Source organism: Drosophila bipectinata, chromosome XR (genome assembly GCF_030179905.1).
Source record: "Drosophila bipectinata strain 14024-0381.07 chromosome XR, DbipHiC1v2, whole genome shotgun sequence".
Classification (NCBI taxonomy): Eukaryota; Metazoa; Arthropoda; class Insecta; order Diptera; family Drosophilidae; genus Drosophila; species Drosophila bipectinata.
The window spans coordinates 24,708,996-24,723,987 of record NC_091735.1 but is presented as its reverse complement, the minus strand read 5'-3'; the positions used below and the strand labels follow the sequence as shown (position 1 = coordinate 24,723,987).

Sequence of the window (14,992 nt, the reverse complement as noted above, 5' to 3'; positions counted from 1 at the left end):
CGTTTAAGGTACTCCGCTTGAGAATCGGATGGAAATTGGGAAAGATATAGCCATCGCAGTGGACCCTATAGGGGAAAACCCCATTTTCAAGGGATCCCATCAGGAAAAAAGGAAAAAATTCTGAAAAATATTTTGTTTCAGGATTTTGATGCAGAATGGTAGAAAATCAATCTAGAAATCGTTTAAGGTACTCCGCTTGATATTCGGATAAGAATTGGGAAAGATATAGCCATCGCAGTGGACCCTATAGGGGAAAACCCCATTTTCAAGGGATCCCATCAGGAAAAATAAACAAAAAATCGAAAAAATATTTTTTTTCTCAGGATTTTTATGCAGAATGGTAGCAAATCAATCTAGAAATCGTTTAACCTTAAACGGCTTGAGAATCGGATGGAAATTGGGAAAGATATAGCCATCGCAGTGGACCCTATAGGGGAAAACCCCATTTTCAAGGGATCCCATCAGGAAAAAAGGAAAAAATTCTGAAAAATATTTTGTTTCAGGATTTTGATGCAGAATGGTAGAAAATCAATCTAGAAATCGTTTAAGGTACTCCGCTTGATATTCGGATAAGAATTGGGAAAGATATAGCCATCGCAGTGGACCCTATAGGGGAAAACCCCATTTTCAAGGGATCCCATCAGGAAAAATAAACAAAAAATCGAAAAAATATTTTTTTTCTCAGGATTTTTATGCAGAATGGTAGCAAATCAATCTAGAAATCGTTTAACCTTAAACGGCTTGAGAATCGGATGGAAATTGGGAAAGATATAGCCATCGCAGTGGACCCTATAGGGGAAAACCCCATTTTCAAGGGATCCCATCAGGAAAAAAGGAAAAAATTCTGAAAAATATTTTGTTTCAGGATTTTGATGCAGAATGGTAGAAAATCAATCTAGAAATCGTTTAAGGTACTCCGCTTGATATTCGGATAAGAATTGGGAAAGATATAGCCATCGCAGTGGACCCTATAGGGGAAAACCCCATTTTCAAGGGATCCCATCAGGAAAAAAGGACAAAAAATCTGAAAAATATTTTGTCTCAGGATTTTGATGCAGAATGGTAGCAAATCGATCTAGAAATCGTTTAAGCTACTCCGTTTGAGAATCGGATGAATAGAGAAAACATATATAAAAAATTGGCAAAAAAAAGATATTTACATTTATTATTTAAAAGAAAATTAATATTCATTTAATTTTCCTCTTAGCGGGCTTGCTTTTTATTTTTGCAGCCGTCTTTTGTTCTGGTACAGCCCGATATGTTCCATGCAATTTATCCAAAATTCCCAAAACTCCATAGTTATAGTTGAACCTGGAATAAAAGGCATATAAAGGTTTTTAAAATTTAAAATACAAAAAGGTTTAAATATAAAAACTAAATGTAGATAAAGATACTCACTTGGCGTGATGATAATCATGGAACTTGACAGATCCCCCGGACCAGGGGAAGCTATAGCCCGTATGATCGCTCATGGAGTTGACAATCGCAAGAGCAAAGATGACCCAGGCGAGGGCCACATGTGTGCCCAGGAAGGCAATGGACAAGGCCACGGGCATCAGGTTGGCCACAATATGCTCCACGGGATGGGCATACAGGGTGATGGCGGCAATGGGAGACGTCCACTCGTGATGCTTCTTATGAACGTACTTGTAGATGGACTTGTGGTGGAGCAACCGATGGGCGTAGTAGAACATGATCTCCTCCAGAATCACAAACACCACCAAGTCCCTGACAGTCCTCTTGAAAGTCGGCAACTGTCGGATGTCTCGACTGTTCTCTGTCTTGTAGACCAGCTCGTAGACCACCCAGGAGGTCAGGACGTTGACCACGGTCAGGTTGAAGATCACCACCTTGACGGCATTCCAGAGTTTCTTCAAGTCCACCGGTTCATTCTGGCCAGGTTGGATTTTGTAGCGGCGCAGGAACTTGGGCTTGTTCGTTATATCCATCAGGGTGAACAGGGCCGCATAGATCCAATAGACGGAGAATATGACCACCGTACTGCCCAGGACCCATAGTCTCCAGGGATCCTCTCCAATGACCCCCAGCAGGTTCTCCCACTGCTCCTGCATCCAGTCCCCCGTGTGGGTCCACTTGGCCAAGAGGTTCTCCATTGTGTTTGGCTTGGATTCTGATCGCCAACTAGTCGTTGGATTAGGGATAGCTATTTTTTAGCCATAAGCCATGGGTACGCTACAGTGGTTTTTAGCAGCTATATTAGTTAATGATATGTTTTTGGAATATTATTTATAATTAAAGGACATTAAAGAGTGATATATATACATTATTCACAACCCAAATAATATTAAAAAAAACCTCTCCAGAAGCTCATCACTTGAACCACCTAATCCCTACCCTAGATCTAGTAGCACTACCCCTATATCATTCTATATATATTTTACTATCAGGGTCTAGTGCAGGCTGATTGGCATTACGTACAAATTTAGAAACCCTAGGTAGCTTATCGTTTCTTTTGTTAGAAATTTTAGATTATTGCCAGGCATTACTATTGTCCAAAGATTAGGCTACTTTCTATATATATATATATGTATTTTATTATAGTGGGGCTTTGTTTGTTTAAATCTAACCGATTCAAAGTTCAATCCCTGATAGAGATTAGATCTGATCAGAGCCTTGCCTAACATTTTCAGTTCGTGTGTGGGAAAGTATTATTAATTGATCAAAAATGGTATGAATTATATCAAAATATTGGAATCTATATAATTTCCCATAACTATTTGAAAAAAAATTAGAAAAATGTTATATTTCTACTTACTTTTTTGAAACCATTTTCCAAAACTTTCTCACCAAAACCCCTTTATTAATTTCTTTGATTTATTTTTTTTTTTATTTTTCCTTCTTGTATATTTGACTTAAATTGGTTTTCCTTCATTTCTTTTTAAATTTATTTTTTGTTTTTATCTTTACAACAATTCACTTGCTTGCTTTTAATTTTTGTTTTCTTTTTTTTTTAGATTTATGCATTGAACGCCTAAATTCAGTTTTGCTATGCTAGTTTAATTAATTAATTGTTTAATTGTATATTTTTTATATTTATATTTATCTTCACATATATTGTTAAATATATATGGATGTATTGAAGCACAGATAGACGAACTGGATCGTGTGGAAATAAGCCAGAAAACAGGTCCATAAAGGAGAGAGACCCACAACGATATCCTTTCTTAAGAAAACTGATGTTAAAAAAAAAATCAATAACTTAGAAAAGAAAAGTTAAATGCCTTTAAATTATTATTTTAAATTACTAAATATTAATTTTGGTTTTCTTAATTTTTTGTTTAATATTTATATATCTAATGCTTAAGCAGATTTTGTAAGTATTGCCTTGTTCATTGGATTGTTTCCTGTGTCTGTTTATGGTTTAGTTTATTTTCCAACTTTTTTCCTGTTTTTTAAGTTATTGTTTTATGTTTTAATTATTTTTTAGTGTTTGTATTTGTGTCTTGTAATTTTTGTGTGATTTTCGATTTCGATTCTTTTTTTTGTTTTTTTGGTTTATTTAATTGAAAAGGCACTGCTGCATTCAAACTTTTCCTTTCCTCTGCCCCCAGATCGTAGCCCCTTAGTCTCATTTGGTTTTATTTTCTTTAATTTTTATTTATTCTTTAATTTTTTAGTATTTGATCCTTAATTTCCAACCGAATGCCTGCACAGTTTTTCTGTTTTTTGCTAATTCTAAGCATCATTTTTTCTGTAAGTGTAGAGTGTCGTTCTTAACTTTCTTGTGTAAGTTTTCATTTTGCTCTTCTTAAAACTTATTTCTTTACAAAAAACATTTAATTTTCAATGCGTTTGGTTTATTTTTTGTTAGGAAACACTGTCGCCCATTTAATTTATTAATTATACCATTTACCCTACGTTTATTCATTAAATCTTTTGTGCAATTTGTCGTTTTTTTCTTAAAATCCTTTCAAATAAAAATTCAAATAAAATCATGGATGAACACACAACATTTAAAAATATATATATAAATCAATTCATAAAAAAAAAACCATTATGAAACCTGAGTTTATACATTTCTTTTTTAATAAACTAATTATTAATTATTTTTCAATAGCTAATTAAATTTGTTTCTCAAATTTATTTATAATGTATAATATTTAGTGTTTAGCTATCATGGAAGCTCAACAAATAGATGTATTTTTTCAAAAATTTCCAAAATAGGGAATTACATCAAGATTTAATTTTAATTATAAATTCAATTTTAAATATGTATTTCATAATACTGATTTTGAAAGCAATTAAAATTTAATATTTTTTAAGACTTGTTTTTGAAGATTGAAATATTTTGAAAAACGTTTTTTCGACTAAATGTTTTTTGTTTCTCAGGAAAAAAATTAAAATCTAAATAAGATTTTTTTATCTTAAAAAACATTTTATAAGGAAAATCATTGAAGGGACTTTCAGTTTTTTGAAATATTTTCCAAAACTTTGGATATTTTGATGTTTTCAGGCTACAAACACTAAAAACCTAACCGATCCTTCTCATCCTCATCCTTGGTTTGGGATACTCGATCCTCAGACTAGAAAGCGTGCTGGCTGCCAGACATCCTCGTTCATTTAAAAGCTTAATCCTAGGGGAGAACCTTGAGCTACAACAACAACTACTGAATGACTCCCAGGACTCCAAGGAATCGGGAAACTCTAACGACCACAACACCCACTATTATTCAAGCTGCCGGCGATGATGTCGGTGCTGGCGATGATGCCGCTGCTGCTGCTGTCGATGATGATTCCGGGCCATCGCCTCCGTCTCCATGTCCGTATCCGTGTCCATGTCCTCGTCTCGATTCTCTTCATCGTCGTCCTCCTCCTCCTCGTCCGGCTCCTCATCATCGTCGATGGCATCCTCATCGTGCTCGTTGAGGAGCAAAGGACTATCGTCGCCCAACCGATTTGGCGGCAAGGCGCTGCCCGGAGTGGTCGGTGCCGAGCGGGTGATCCACCCCTTCCTGGCCACGCGGCCGCGATTCACAAAAAAGCTAGCTCCACTGACCACACTGCTGACGGGACTCTTGAGGACGCATCTCTGGGCGCCGGATCCTCCGCCGGAACCACCTCCGATTGCCGCCATTGGAATGTACAGGGCTTTGTTCGTCTTGCCGCCGGAGGACGAGGATGTGGAGAAGAACTTTTTGCTCTTCCCGCTGCCACTCGAGGCGGATGTGGTCAGGATGGGCTGCATCGTCGGCATCGTTTGCTGTGAATTCGAGGGTGTGGACAGCGTGTGTTGGAGACGTGGCTTGGCTCCTCCTCCACCTACACCGCCACTTGCTCCTCCTGCTCCACCTCCTCCACCGTTTAGGAGTAGTTGCTCGTAACTGACCCCAGCCTGGAGCTGACGTATTTGGTCGAGAATCTCACGCACTTCACCCGTCGGACTGGTGGCCTGGGGAGGTGATCCTGGTGTTCCAATATTGGCCAGACTACTCACGCCCGATGCCTGGGCCGAGGGCTGACAGCAGTTCTCCAGGCTGTGCAGGGGATTCGGCTGGATGCAGCCATTACTGTAGATGACCGGCGTTCCAAGGCCACCGGAGGAGCCATGTCCCATTCCACCGACGCCGCCGCCCATCGCCAGACTATTGAGGGAGGCGGCCTGTGTGGCTGCCCCGCTTTCGGTGCTCTGTGAGGCTCCTCCAGCTCCGCCTCCGCCTCCACCTCCTCCGAGGCTCTCGGGTAGCATACCTGAAAGGATATAGGATGTATTGGCTTATTAATTATTTGTCCCCGCATACGAGGTTCCAAAATTAAATCCCACGACATCATTAATTCATAAAGTCCTTGACACGCTCTAATGAGGCAATCGATAATGGGATTGGACTTTGGATTCTCTGTAGGATTCTCTCACCCGCCACACAACTATTGTTCACGAAGATGTCGCTCAGACTGCTACTGCTGTTGGCCAAATATCGGAAGTGCTGATCGCTCTGCGACTGCAGATATCCACCTCCGCCGCCGCCTCCAACACCTCCGCCCACGCCCATGCCCTCATCATGGGAGGCGTGCAACCGAGTGCTGTACAAGGCACCTCCGCCCGGGGACGTGCCCAGGGCCACGGTGGCATAGTGCTGGGCCGCCTGGGCGGGCATCATCATGCGGGGCTGATAGGCATCCGCATCCACCAGCTGGGAGGCGGATCGCGGCATCCCGCTGTAGTGCACCGTGGCCATGGGAGCCGCCTGGTGCTGATGTTGCAGTTGCTGTTGCTGCTGATGCTGCTGCTGATCCAGGGAGCGGAGGTGTCCATTATGGGCATGGGCATGGGCCACATAATGATGCAGTCCCAGTTCCGGACTCGCTGCGCGGGAGTAGGGCGGCGGCACCAGAGTATTGGCCTCGTTGGCATTACAAATGAAGCTGGAGCTCAGCGAGTCCACAGTGCTGGCGGCGCTCAAGGATCCCCCCGCCGCCGGGCGGACAATGTAGTTGCGGAAATACTGGACCATCAAGTAGCTGGAGCTGCCATTGCCCTTGCCGTTCCCGGCATCACTGTTGCAGGTGAACACCAGCGGGTACAGATCCGGTTTCGAGGTGACCTAGTGGGGGATTAGGCCCACAAACAGAGAATTAGAATAGGGAGACGGATGGACTAAGGACTCTTACCTCCGTGTATGGCGGCGGCGGATGGTGGAAGGAATTACAGCGACTGTACTGGGGTGGGGCATAGCAGGATCCGGCGGAATCGCCCTCGGACTGAGTGTGATGCTCGTTGAAGCCCCAACCGCAGAGGGTCCTTCGCTTCTTCCACAGTGAATAGGCGCATAATATGGCCAGGATAATGGCCACAACGACGCACCTGAAATAGAGGACACCAGGGTATTATTTATTCCTTTTATTTATTATTCAGAGAGAGTGAGAGAGAGGGTGGAAGGTTGGAAGGGTATCTTTAACTGCTCGGTTTGCAGCTGTCGCGATTGAATGAAGAAACCCATTGGAGCCGGATGTCCGGAGTGTCCGGATTGTCCGGATGTGCGGTTGCCACGGCGTAACCCGTGTGTCTCCTGCTATGGCCGTAATCGAATTCTGACTGGAAAAACATTTTTTGTTTGCCATTTCGGTGGTGGCCGAGAGATGGGGATTATGTGAGCAGTCGGGCATGCAGGCGGGCGGTCTGGTTGGTCGTCTCATTAGTTGGCATTGCCATTTCCATAGGGGGTAGGAGGAGGAGAGGGAGGTGGAAGCGGTGGGCCTCCCACTTGCATAAGCCTCTCGACTTGACTCGACTTTTGACTTGACGCAACCCGGCGGCGGTGGCGGCGGCGGCAACGGCACTGAGGCACGATGGCACTGGGGCTCACTCACTGGGCGCCACCTTTGCTGCCAATAATAATAATATCTCGCATGCCACACAATGCCAATCAGCTGCGATGTCCAACCAGCCAACCCACGGCCCATTCCGCCCACCGACCTTGCAGTGGGGACTACCCCGGGGAATCCCACTCACTTTAAAAACAATAAGACTCGTTACCACGAAGGCTAGCTACTCTTTAGATAACTTTTCTTCATATGATATGATTCTATCTTCTAGGATCTATTTAAAATTCAAATACAATATAATTAAACTACTCCCCCAACCTTTTCACAAACCATTTTGAAAAATATCACAACCCCACCTGGGAAGGGTATACCAAAAATATGGAACCTTGACTATCTATGGCCAGGAGTACCCATCGCCCCGGGCCGACACAGCGCTTACTCACCAGAAGAACCAGTGACTGATGAAGAACAGATTGAGAACGTGCTCCGAGGGTGGGGGCAGGGGGCGTGGTCCGCCCTGGTACGGCGGACAGCAGCCCTGCGTGCAACAGCCCTGACTGCAGCCCTCACAAAATCGAGCCGTCACCTGTAAGGAAAAAAAATATAAAATAAATGGAAAAGGTCTTTTTTCTTTTCAATATATGTATATACATTTTTCATGATAAGGAAAGAGTCATAAAGAAGAGTGTTTGTTGTAGTCTAATAAAATATGAGTATGTAAGGAAAATTATATTTTCAATATCATGCAGTTACACGAGAAAAAAATAAATACTAATACATAAAGGTTTATATAAATATGTTGCAAAAAAAAAAAAAATTAGTAACATTTTTTAAAAGAAAAATTCTACCATCCCTATTAATATTAGAAAAGAAACTACTATAGAAATAATTTCTCTCAGTGTTGCAATTAGCTTCCTGCCATGACAGCTTACAGTATAGAAAATGGAGGAGCAGCAACAAAAACAAAGATATTGGAGGATTGGGGAATTGGAGGAGAAAGGCAAGGCAATGGCAAGCAAATGAAAATGTCATTGTCAATATCGCGCTGGGTCCCTCCCTCTGAAGGGCCTCGAAGCCCCCAAACAAGCCATAAACAACAAACCGAACCATAATAAACTGAAGAAGCGAGAAACACAATTACAGTTATGCACGGGCGCCATTGCAACAGAGGAGTACAGAGGAGCTTCGATAAGTGAAGGGAAGGATACTTTCAAGGTAACGGGAAGATAAACGATAAGATGTGAAAGTATGAGAGAGAGAGAGAGAGTTTTAGGTTCTAAACTACTAACATTTTTATTTAAAATATTTTTATGGTTTTTAGAATAAAGCGAGTCTAGTTTAAATTGTGAGCTTTTTTATAATATTTATTATCCTTTTGAGCTGTTTTTTTAGCGTATGCCCTAGAGAATGGAATAATAAATAAATTTATTTATGACTGCAGGACTGAAAATGCAATCAAATTTAAATTTAAATGAAAGTGCAGGTATGCAGGTGTGCATGTATTACATACATGTATATACATGCATGCATATAGTATGTACATTTACAGGTGGGATGTGCTAGGCATGCAACATGGATGGATGCACGATGGATGCGCCACTTACGTTGGATGGCAGCAGGGCCAGGAGGACGATGGGGCGGAGCCACTGCAGCAGCGGTAACAGAGAGCGCAGACAAGCTGGGGGAGCAGTGGAGGCAATGGATGATGAAAGCGAGGGGGCGTGAAACCACATGGCAATGGTTCTCAGTCAGTCTCGGTTGTGCTGCCTCTGCCTCAGCCTCAGTCTCTGCCTCTGCCTCAGTTTGTGCTGGCGCCAAATGTCCGCGCTACGTAGAGTGGGAGGGGCGGGGAGGGCGGTGGAGAAGAAGGGTGTCCTTTCCCCACACACACTCTCTCTTTTCGCAGCCTCCTGTGTGTTGTCCTCTGTGTGATTTGTTCTCCTTTTGTTTTGGTTTTCTATCTGTTCTTTTTTTTTTCGTCCTTTTTCGTTTGGCTACTTTGCTGTCCCGTTATTTGTGCCACATTTTGTTGGTGTTTTTGTTGTTATCCTTTTGCTGCTTCTACTGCTACTGCTACTGCTGCTGCACACACACACACACACACACTCGCTAAGCTAAGCAGAGAGCGTTTTGTTTTGTCCTTGACAGACGACAATGCAATTTACCGTTGCATGCTTTTGTGCGTTGCGTTCAAGTTATATCTTGTTTCTGTTCGTGTTGTTGCTTCTGCTGTTGCTGTTGCTGCTGAAACATGAGAAATTGTTGCTACTTTATCCTGTGTACATGTTTACTCTTGCTCCTTGTTGTTGTTGCTCGATTATTTTTATTAGTTTGCTCAGCCACATAAACGCGCACACACACACACAGCCAAACAAACACTCATACAGACACACACACACCCAGAAAACAGCCAGAGAGCACTCGAACACATACAAAAATATACAGACAGCTTAACGACGCCAAGAAAATTTTCTTTTCCTGTGACGCCAGCCACTCTGTTTTCTTTCCCAGGCTCATATATTTTATTCAAAAAGAACTAATGAAAAAAACACTTTTGTGACATGAAACAACATGAAGCATCACATGTAAAAAAACAAAGCACACTTTTCCAAAAAGTCCTTGCATTTGTTGTCACCCCGAAAATTCGCATATACACAACAACAACAGCAACAAGAACAACACCAAGACAGCCAGTGGGTGGAAGAGAGAAGAGCAAAGAGGATGCGGATGTGGGAAGGTCGAGGGGGCGGAGTGTCGGATGCGAAACACAGTCGAAAGCGGAATTCACCGTTAGCCTCGGACGTGGGAGCGCGCACAGCAACAACTGAAACTGAAACAGCGAGCGAAAATCTGAGCGAAACAAAGGAGCAGCCCAGCACAGCTTTGTAACTGTAACAGGAGGGTTGCCAGCTGCTCGTGGTGTTTCAGGGTTCAGCGCCTAGGGTTAGGCCATGCTTATTTTTCACGCATCCTGACCACCCTGACAGCTGACACAACTTACAGCCGCAATGTAACGAAAGAGAGCGCATGCGCTCATTTGGCGCTAAATTTAAATGTTAAAAGTTCCATTAAGAGTAATTTAAAAAAAATCTTTATAGAGCTCAGTAATTGTATATATTTTCTAGTTAGGAAACTTTTCGACTTAAATTTTGTAAGTAATTTATGCAATAAATTTCCCCATTATAAATTATGATGAAAATATAAGATTAATTTAAAAATAGAAACTAAAAGGTTAAAAAAATTTAAGCTTAATTTAAACGATTTTAAAACTTACTTAAAATGCTGGCATTAAACCAATAACTTTAGAGCTTAAATAACTACTTCACTTTGAAGAAAGAGGCAATGCTCTTAGTGCCCTTCGCTCCCTTGGCCAGAGCCTTCTCCTTGGCGGTCATCGAGCGCTCCTTGAGTGGCGGCGCTGCCGTGGGTGATGTGATGCTGGTATTTTGATCCGTATCGCTGTCCACCAGACCGCTGCTCTTTAATTTCGCCGAAGCATCATTGTCGTTTAGTTTGATTTTCTTGGACTCCCCGCCGCCCTCTTGGCCGGCCTTTGATTTGCGCTTTTGCGACGCCGCCTTCTCCTCGACAATGGCCTGAATCTCGCTGGTAATGTGCAGATAGCTGGTTAGTTTCTCATGCAAATCCGAGTCCAGGTAACGTCCTACTATGTCGCAGGCCATGCGAGTGTAGTCCATTTCGTTGGTGCTCGCAGTTTCAGCTGCCAGCTTCTCGCTTCGCACAAAATTCTGTGACTGGGCGCTGTGGCCGCAGTGGATATTCTTCTCCTTGAGAACTGCAACCACCTGGCGCGTTTTCAGAGCCAGCCAGGCAAGAGTGCGTTCTTGGTTGAACTTGTAGAAGCTTAGGTCTCCCGACTTCTTCACATCCGCCACACATTTGAGGCAATCTGGGTTGATTATCTCGTTCAGCAGGCGACTGGTGCTCGGCTCGTCCACTGCAATGTTGTCCAGCGACATTGCTCCTGTTAGTAGGACAAAAAATGTTAAAAATAAGATACAAATATATGAATTAAAGCAAACCAAAACCCACTTTGGCCGCAGTGCTTCCGTAGATGATGAACGGCAAGCAGCGTGGGATCCACCGGCACCGTAATGTAGATTTTTCCATTGGAGCACACTTCGCTGTTCACCAGCCAGCTTCGCCTGGGCTCCGCATACTCCAGCAGTTCCATAATCTGTCCATTGTCATGAGTCATGAAGAGTGCCTCCTTATTCTGGCCTGGATGAAAGAAGCGCTCGAATCGCAGTTTTTGTTCATCCTTATCCTGGGGCAGCGCTTTCTCGGCCACAAACAGAACTTTCTTGAGAGCCGTTGCTGTTGGTTTCTTCCCGGGCGCCTCGGCATCCAGATCCGGCTTGGGTTTGCTGCCTCGCGTTGCTTTCTTGCTCATTGTTGTGGCTTCAATAACAAATGTAAACTAAACCAAAACCAAAAATGTTTTCCCGCTTTTCTTAGGGATGAGCATTTTTCGATCTCTTTTATTTACGATATTTTTAGCACTACCTCATTCCGATATATTTTTGCACACTGGCAACACCAAAAATCAAAACAACGTTCTGATGAAATTGTGTTTGGCTTAAGAATTGCCGATTTTATAGCAAAATGAGCCAGGACATTGCCAGGACCATCAAGTTCCGGGACATTTGCGATCTTTTAGAAAAGCTCAAGACCACCAAGAAGGTAGTCAACAAGGAGGATGTGCTGAAAAGTTACTACGAGTCGTTTTGCCGCCATCGCGAATCCTTTCGCCGGGAAACGGGACTAACGGACGAGCAAGGAGAAACAGGAGAGAGCAGCTTCTATTCGGTGCTGCGTCTGCTCCTGCCCAGTGCAGACACGCAGAGAGACAACTATGGATTGCAGATCACGACCCTGGGAAGGCTTTACATTCGGGTACTTCAACTGGCCAGCGATTGTGAGTTGGAATGGATTTTAACATAAAAAAACATACATTATGGCAATGTGACAAATTATAGCACGAGACGCCCACATGTTGCAGCACAGAAGTGGAAACATGTATCGGGACTATGGGGATGTGGTCTACGCCGTGCTCAAGCCACGGTGCTTTAATCCACCCAGTGATCTGCGATTGAGTCACATACACCAAATGCTGGATACCATAGCCAATGAGGATATAACAGGTTGGTAAGCAGTATCAGATAAATTAGAAGTAATCCTATCCTAACTATAATCCCCAGTTAAGCAACAGGAGTTGATCAGATTCACCGAACAGGCCTCGCCGGAGGAGCAAAAATGGCTGATCCGTTTGCTGCTGAAAAGTCTGGGCCTGGGCATTGGCGAGCAGCGCATCTTTGGCATACTCCATCCCAAGGCTCAGGAGATCTATTTGCGTTGCTCCGATCTCGGGCATGTGTGCAATCTTTTGGCTGTGGAGTCGCCCAGCCTGGAGGCTAGTACCTCGTCCACATCGGCCGTTGACAAAAAGCCGGACGTGGCGACCCTAAATCTCAATGCAGTCATTCGTCCGTTTCACCAAATCCGACCCATGCTGTGTGAACGGTTCCCCGGCGACATCCAGGAGCTGATGCAGTCGGATGTCCTCTATATGGAGACCAAAATGGACGGCGAACGCTTTCAGTTGCACATCGACAAGGGTCGCTTTATGTACATCTCCCGGAACGGTGTGGACTATACCCGGAATTTCGGAGCAAGCTACGATAGTGGAACTTTGACCCCAAAGCTAAGGGGTCTCCTGCCGCTGAGCCTGCAATCGATTATCCTGGATGGCGAGATGATGGTGTGGGATACGATTCAGAAACGGTATCGGGAGAAGGGCGAGAACACGGACGTCAAGAATCTGAAGCCGGAGCGCAGCTGGCAGCCCTGTTTTGTGGTCTACGATCTGCTGTTCTTCAACGGTCAGAGTATGCTGGACCACACGTACATCCAGAGGTCGTACAGGCTGCAGAAAATGATTGTGGAGCAGCCGGGAGTGCTGCAGTTGATGCGCGCCCAGAAGCTCAGCTCTGTGGAGCAGTTCAACGATCTCTTTCAGCAGGCACTGGACAACAAAGCCGAAGGCATAGTCCTGAAAAAGCAGAACTCCACTTACCAGCCAGGTGTGCGAATCGGAGGTGGTTGGTTTAAGGACAAGGCCGATGTGAGTTTAATCCTGGAAAGTAATAGAACAAAATGTCTTATCCATTTACTCTCTCACTAGTATATCAAAGGTCTTATAACGGAGTTTGATGTCCTCATTATTGGCGCCTTCTACAATCATAAAAGGACTTTTGTGGAGTCATTTCTCCTGGGTGTCCTGCAACCGGCTCCTTCCGGCAGCTCCCATCGGCACGAGGTGTTCAGCATTGGCTGTGTTGCGAACAACACCCAGCAGCGCGTTGTCCTGAATCACACGCTGAAACCACATTGGCATGACGTTACAAAGGAACCACCACCGCTGTGGTATCACTACAAGAACAACGATCGTGCCGGCTGCCCGGATCTTTGGATTGAGCCACAAAATTCGATCATTCTGCAGGTGAAGGCTGCCGATTTGGCGCCAAATGGTGCATTTTTTACGCGCAAGTCTCTGCATTTCCCGCGAACCGAAATGAAGAGGGACGACAAGTCGTGGAACGAATGCATGACACTCCAGGAATTTAATGAGCTTTGCGAGGTATGTTTGAGGGATAAACCCATGAGGGCCCATTGCTTATATTTTTGTTGAAAACATAAAGAGAAACCATTGATTTCCAGGGCCCGGCAGCCATCAAGAAACTAAACAAACGCCAGCTACGCCTCGAGGATGTCACCACCAAACGGAAACACCAGCGTACGACGCCGGCGGAAAGACGTCGCCTGGGTCTGGCGGTGTACGAGAAACGCTGTCGTTTGGATCCCGACAAGAGCACGTCCCGGCTCTTTGAAGGCCTGAGCTTCTGCATCCTGAGTGGCTCAGCCGGCCGGCACTCGAAGAGCCAACTCCAAGAGCTGGCTGTCCAGAATGGTGGCACTATTGTGGAGAATCCTCTGCCCAACGATCCGAAATGCTTCTGCATAGCCGGCGATGAGACGTTTCTGGTGAAGCGTATGATCCTGCAGGAGCCACGACTCTGTGATATTGTGCGTATGGAATGGCTGCTGCGTGTCACCAAAAAGCAGGAGCTTGAGCTGCGACCCAAGGATCTGATGGCAGCCACCGAGCCGTTGCGGGAGGAGCTGGCCGAGTGCTTCGATCAGTACGGCGATAGTTACAACAAGGACATCACGGATGTCAGCGACCTGCAGGAACTGCTGGAGGACATGATCTTAGATCCACAGACACTGGATAGTATTACGCTGCGGGAAGTGGAAGCTCTGGAGGATCAACTAATGGGAGAGAGCTCCAAGAGCAATCTGAACATGTTTCGACATCTATACGCCGAGTTCTATCATCCCGAAGGCGATGACTTGGGAAGGATTCTGTTCCTGCAGAACGGAGGACATGTGGTGGATGGTTTGAACGAAAAGTTGAATGTGGGCTTTGTCAGCTCCGGAATAGACGATGAAAGCTACCAGAGGTGGTTAAGTGAGCATCCCAAGCTAACAGCCGAGAAGGTACTTAACTCGTCCTGGATACATCAGTGCAATAGCGAGGGTATCCTGCTGCCTATGCAGTGCCTTACATAGTTTTGTTGAATTTTTTTGTTACGAGTTCGTTTTTCTTAAATTTGTGATAAATTTTTTG

The 14,992-nt window shown here is 44.4% G+C and overlaps 4 protein-coding genes across 5 annotated transcripts; 1 reads left to right on the top strand and 3 right to left on the bottom strand.

Annotated features, from left to right (window-relative positions):
- Positions 1-1,152: 1,152 nt before the first annotated feature.
- Positions 1,153-2,197, bottom strand: LOC108123795 (fatty acid hydroxylase domain-containing protein 2). Its single transcript, XM_017239103.3, has 2 exons — positions 1,399-2,197; positions 1,153-1,311 (listed from the first exon to the last, which is right to left on the bottom strand). The coding sequence occupies exons 1-2, from the start codon at positions 2,112-2,114 to the stop codon at positions 1,188-1,190; spliced, it is 840 nt and encodes a 279-aa protein (XP_017094592.2). The 5' UTR covers positions 2,115-2,197; the 3' UTR covers positions 1,153-1,187.
- A 1,828-nt stretch (positions 2,198-4,025) lies between these two features.
- On the bottom strand, positions 4,026-10,282 carry LOC108123852 (AT-rich interactive domain-containing protein 1B). 2 transcript variants are annotated; one of them, XM_070282949.1, is made up of 6 exons: positions 10,070-10,282; positions 8,886-9,525; positions 7,725-7,867; positions 6,628-6,820; positions 5,873-6,560; positions 4,026-5,709 (listed from the first exon to the last, which is right to left on the bottom strand). In XM_070282949.1, exons 2-6 carry the CDS (start codon positions 9,012-9,014, stop codon positions 4,688-4,690), a joined length of 2,175 nt encoding a protein of 724 aa, XP_070139050.1. In that variant the 5' UTR covers positions 9,015-9,525; positions 10,070-10,282; the 3' UTR covers positions 4,026-4,687. The 2 variants fall into 2 exon arrangements, with proteins under 2 accessions (XP_070139050.1, XP_070139052.1); XM_070282951.1 differs by having other exon boundaries at positions 8,886-9,522.
- A 74-nt stretch (positions 10,283-10,356) lies between these two features.
- On the bottom strand, positions 10,357-11,760 carry LOC108123855 (ribonuclease H2 subunit B). The gene is made up of 2 exons (XM_017239211.3): positions 11,335-11,760; positions 10,357-11,266 (listed from the first exon to the last, which is right to left on the bottom strand). Exons 1-2 carry the CDS (start codon positions 11,693-11,695, stop codon positions 10,599-10,601), a joined length of 1,029 nt encoding a protein of 342 aa, XP_017094700.2. The 5' UTR covers positions 11,696-11,760; the 3' UTR covers positions 10,357-10,598.
- Positions 11,761-11,813: 53 nt separating this feature from the next.
- DNAlig4 (DNA ligase 4) lies at positions 11,814-14,936 on the top strand. Its single transcript, XM_017239207.3, has 5 exons — positions 11,814-12,220; positions 12,282-12,446; positions 12,504-13,426; positions 13,487-13,942; positions 14,023-14,936. The coding sequence occupies exons 1-5, from the start codon at positions 11,908-11,910 to the stop codon at positions 14,932-14,934; spliced, it is 2,769 nt and encodes a 922-aa protein (XP_017094696.2). The 5' UTR covers positions 11,814-11,907; the 3' UTR covers positions 14,935-14,936.
- Positions 14,937-14,992: the final 56 nt, after the last annotated feature.

Excerpts from the sequence above, each read along its gene's own strand:
- LOC108123855 (XM_017239211.3), bottom strand. The coding sequence starts at position 11,695 with ATGAGCAAGAAAGCAACGCGAGGCAGCAAACCCAAGCCGGATCTGGAT. Across the intron at positions 11,267-11,334 it reads ACGGAAGCACTGCGGCCAAA|GAGCAATGTCGCTGGACAAC; the intron begins GTGGGTTTTGGT and ends TCCTACTAACAG.
- LOC108123852 (XM_070282949.1), bottom strand. The coding sequence starts at position 9,014 with ATGTGGTTTCACGCCCCCTCGCTTTCATCATCCATTGCCTCCACTGCT. Across the intron at positions 6,821-7,724 it reads ATCAGTCACTGGTTCTTCTG|GTGCGTCGTTGTGGCCATTA; the intron begins GTGAGTAAGCGC and ends CCTCTATTTCAG. Across the intron at positions 5,710-5,872 it reads GAACAATAGTTGTGTGGCGG|GTATGCTACCCGAGAGCCTC; the intron begins GTGAGAGAATCC and ends ATATCCTTTCAG.
- DNAlig4 (XM_017239207.3), top strand. The coding sequence starts at position 11,908 with ATGAGCCAGGACATTGCCAGGACCATCAAGTTCCGGGACATTTGCGAT. Across the intron at positions 12,221-12,281 it reads ACTTCAACTGGCCAGCGATT|CACGAGACGCCCACATGTTG; the intron begins GTGAGTTGGAAT and ends GACAAATTATAG. Across the intron at positions 13,427-13,486 it reads GGTTTAAGGACAAGGCCGAT|TATATCAAAGGTCTTATAAC; the intron begins GTGAGTTTAATC and ends CTCTCTCACTAG.
- LOC108123795 (XM_017239103.3), bottom strand. The coding sequence starts at position 2,114 with ATGGAGAACCTCTTGGCCAAGTGGACCCACACGGGGGACTGGATGCAG. Across the intron at positions 1,312-1,398 it reads CATGATTATCATCACGCCAA|GTTCAACTATAACTATGGAG; the intron begins GTGAGTATCTTT and ends CTTTTATTCCAG.